This window comes from Chrysemys picta, chromosome 1 (assembly GCF_011386835.1).
Source record: "Chrysemys picta bellii isolate R12L10 chromosome 1, ASM1138683v2, whole genome shotgun sequence".
Lineage (NCBI taxonomy): Eukaryota > Metazoa > Chordata > Testudines > Emydidae > Chrysemys > Chrysemys picta.
The window spans coordinates 28,850,589-28,854,210 of NC_088791.1; the positions used below are offsets into that span (position 1 = coordinate 28,850,589).

General features: G+C 47.7%; 1 protein-coding gene across 1 annotated transcript; it reads right to left on the minus strand.

Moving 5' to 3' along the window:
• Positions 1–228: 228 nt before the first annotated feature.
• Positions 229–3,305, minus strand: CCDC71L (coiled-coil domain containing 71 like). Its single transcript, XM_005292379.4, has one exon. The coding sequence runs from the start codon at positions 3,045–3,047 to the stop codon at positions 2,358–2,360; it is 690 nt and encodes a 229-aa protein (XP_005292436.2). The 5' UTR covers positions 3,048–3,305; the 3' UTR covers positions 229–2,357.
• Between the last annotated feature and the right edge of the window lie 317 nt (positions 3,306–3,622).

Here is a 3,622-nt window from a genome sequence, read left to right on the forward strand (position 1 = left end):
CTATTGTGTTAAAAACATTCCAGAGTCTAAATATGGGATGAAATTACGCTGAACACACAAAATAGTAATGGATAAAATTCTGATCCTATTGAAGTCACTGGAATGTTCATCACTGATTTCAATAGGGCCAGTATTTCACCCATTTTCTTATTTATTGGTATATCAATCCATGGTCCAACTTTGGGAAGCCAATGTCATAAATAAGTCAAGGCCAAATTTGGCCCTTAATACTCTGTACATTTGGGTATTTATTCTTATTACCAATTCAACATACAATAAGGTTTTTCAAGTCAGCATATAAATTATACCAAGGTATAATCTAAGAAAAATGTAAGCTTCAGATAGGATTTATATAAATATACCTTGCTCTTTCATGATTTCCTAGTGTTTTGGAATCTGAAATGGTAGTAGGGTACAGCAATCAGCTTGTCATCACATTTTATGTAAATAATTTAAAAAGCACAGCACCTACAAGACTGATGAACCTTTTGATTTTAGAAAGATATGGATATTGCTATTTAGATTGAAATGAACAATGGTATAGATAACCCAAAATATTAAGATTCAAAGAAAGGGAGAGAACTACTTTTTAATTAAAATTAGCACTGTATAACAAAATTTGACAAATGTCACTATAATCAAATCTAACCATTTCTGCTAAGAAGGAGCAAAGGAATTTGAAGAACCAATAAATTGAACAGGGAAAATCAAGAAGCAGGTCTTATTTCTAAGGACCTATAGGGATATAAATGACCAGTTAAAGCAAGTTACTTGTTCCTCTTTTGGAATTTCCAAGATCCTTTTCCCTCCCCGTACCTTTATCAACTTTATCTTCCCCACTTGGACTATTTCAGTTTTAGTATTGTGAAAGCACCAAAAAAGATTTATAGAAGGATGAGTAAAATGTTAAACAGTTTTAAATATCTAGCAAAGGCTTTGTAGTTTGCCTTAAAAATGGGCATTTGTACAAGACAAGACAGCCAAAACACAAAGCCTCAGTCAAATCGAGCCTTTAGCCATAAACTGTAACTCTCTAATGAGTCCTTGCATACCATATTTTAGCTGCAACTGATTTTCAAAAACAATACTTGAAGGAGTTCATGTTCATATTAATATATCACCACTACCGGACTCTAGACACTGAAGTGACAACCTGTGCTACTTTAACTAAGAAGGCACTAGCTACCACAATAGAGTATTGCTACCTCTATTTAAAAAGGCACTTAGATAATCTAGAATTCTGATATTTGGCCACTTGAACTAATCACTTGCTAGCACTAATGATGAGACTGTATATTGCCTGCCTTCTAGTAATCATCATACATAGTTATTTCTCTTTTACACTAGATTTTAAATAAATATTCTCACTTTAAATAACTTTGGGTTTGTTTACTAGAGCAGTAAATATGTCAAACTATTTGCTTGTTCCACTGAATTACACAAAAGGTATATAACTATCCAACAACTATCCAGCCCTTTTGCAGTTAGTCTCAATGTACTGAAACAGCATTCGTTGCTCTTTCACTTTTATTAAGTTCACTTACATTGACCAAATAAGTGTTACTGAAGTAGAGAGTATATAAAATAAGAGTGATTCAATCGGCTTCCGGTGCTCCATAAAAACAAGTACTTAATTCAGTTATAAAACTTTAGAAATGACTTTAGATACAAAAAGTATAGTACATCCTTTTATAGATCACTAAGGAAACTTTTGCACCATTGAGACAGCCACAAGTTCTGAACCTCCATATTTTTTTTTTGCATCCTTGGTCAAAGCTTCAGTCGGTTGAAGTTGGGAACACTTGGGATTCAAGATACCCTGAGCACATACTAGTGCAACATCACAAAAAACATACATAATCCAATCTGTTAGGAAAAAAATTAAGCAAGAGTCAGGTGCTTTATTATACAAGCATGACAGCAAGTTCCTTTGGAAAATAACTTCTTGGGTGGACTTCCAGACCAGTGAGGTAGTCCCAGGGGAGAGAATGGAAGGAAGTAGACCTTAGTCCCTACTTGAGATGCCTGCCAAATAGTTTATCAATTTTGGGTATAAATACGATAGATGAGGACCGTGGCCCCTACTAGGGAACATAGCGAAACAGCCTCTCAGTCCAGGTGAGGGTGGTAGTCGCAGCTGGTGACAGGGGCCAAGCAGGTTCTCAATCCGGGTTTGGGAGGGCAGGAATCTGGCTCCGTGGAGGAAATGGTCCCATCAGTCTGAGCCATAAAGTGCAGTAGAAGGACACGATCCAGACAAATGCAATGTAAACAGGTGACTGACACTTGTCTCTGTTCGCTTCTTCCAGGGGAAGAGCCTCCCCCCAGATGTCCCCGTTCCCAGGCGGGGCAGCAGCTCACGATCTGGCTACGGGGAAGCGGCGGATCCTCACCACGGGCGCCAGGTCCACTCGTAGGATCTGCTGCGCCTGGCGCCGCGCCGCCTCCAGGCTCCGCGGATTCCAGACGCTGCCCCGCACCTTGATGGTGGGGAAGGTGGTAAGACTGGGGGTGGCCGCTTTCCAGATCTCCTCCAAGGACCGGCCCCCAAAGGGAGCACACGAGGGCACCTCGGCCGAGTCGACCTGTTCCTCCTCCCGCGGGCGCTGCGCTTCCCTGCCGGGGGGACCGGCAAGCGCTGGGGCGCGTTTCCTCCCCTTCTTTGCGCGGCTGGGCGCTCCGCGCTTGGCGCCGGCGGCCGGGGGGCGCCTCCTGGCCGCTCCGCGGCGGGTCCGGTGTCCCGGCGCCGGGAGCCCGTCGGGGACCACGGCCCGGCAGGAGGCGTAGCCGTACACGTCCTTGCTGCGCAGGATGACCGGGGAGAACTGGTGCTTGAGGCTGCAGAGGAAGTTCCACAGCTCCGAGTCCGAGCTCATGAACTCGGTGGAGCGGGGCATGAAGAGCTTGAAGGCGTCGCCCAGCGCCTTGGTGCCGGCGAAGGACACCTGCGACCGGGAGTAGACAACTTTCTCCGCCTCGCCCTCCTCGCCCCACGCCGCCGCGCCGAGCCCGGCAGCAGCTCCCCGGCCGGCTCCCTCCTGCTTCATCCTCGCGGCTCCTCGCTCCAGCGCCGCCTGCCTCCGACTGCAGGGCGCAACGGTCTCGGAGTGAGGACTGGCCTCAGCGCCGGCCCCACCACGCCGCTCGCTCGCCTGTCTCCTGCCGCCGCTGCTCAGCCAGCCCCAGCCGTAGGCGCTCCTTTGCCTCTCTCTCCTCCTCCCAGGGCGGAGAGCAGCGATCAATATCCTACCGCCCGGCTGGAGGGCCCCTCCCCATTCGCTCCTCTCAGAGGCAAGGGGCAGCTTGGCTATTTTCTGAGCGTGCGCGGGAGGGCTGCGCGTGCTCAGTAACAGCCACTGAAGACGCTAGCTGCCCTCACTCTGCCCTTACTTGGGGAGGAGGAGAGAGTGTGCCGGCTGTGAAAGCCGAGGGGGGAGGGGTGGATAAAATCTGTGCAGGGGGCAAACTGAGTGCACTGAAGGCAGGGGAAGGAGAGGGTGGGAGCTGGGATTTGGAAGGGAGGGTAGAGGGGGTAAATGTTACCACATCAGAGGTGAGCAGCTGTTTGGAAAGGGGTTGGGGGTGGATAGAGGGGCTCTCTGCCCCTCCTACAGAAAGGAAA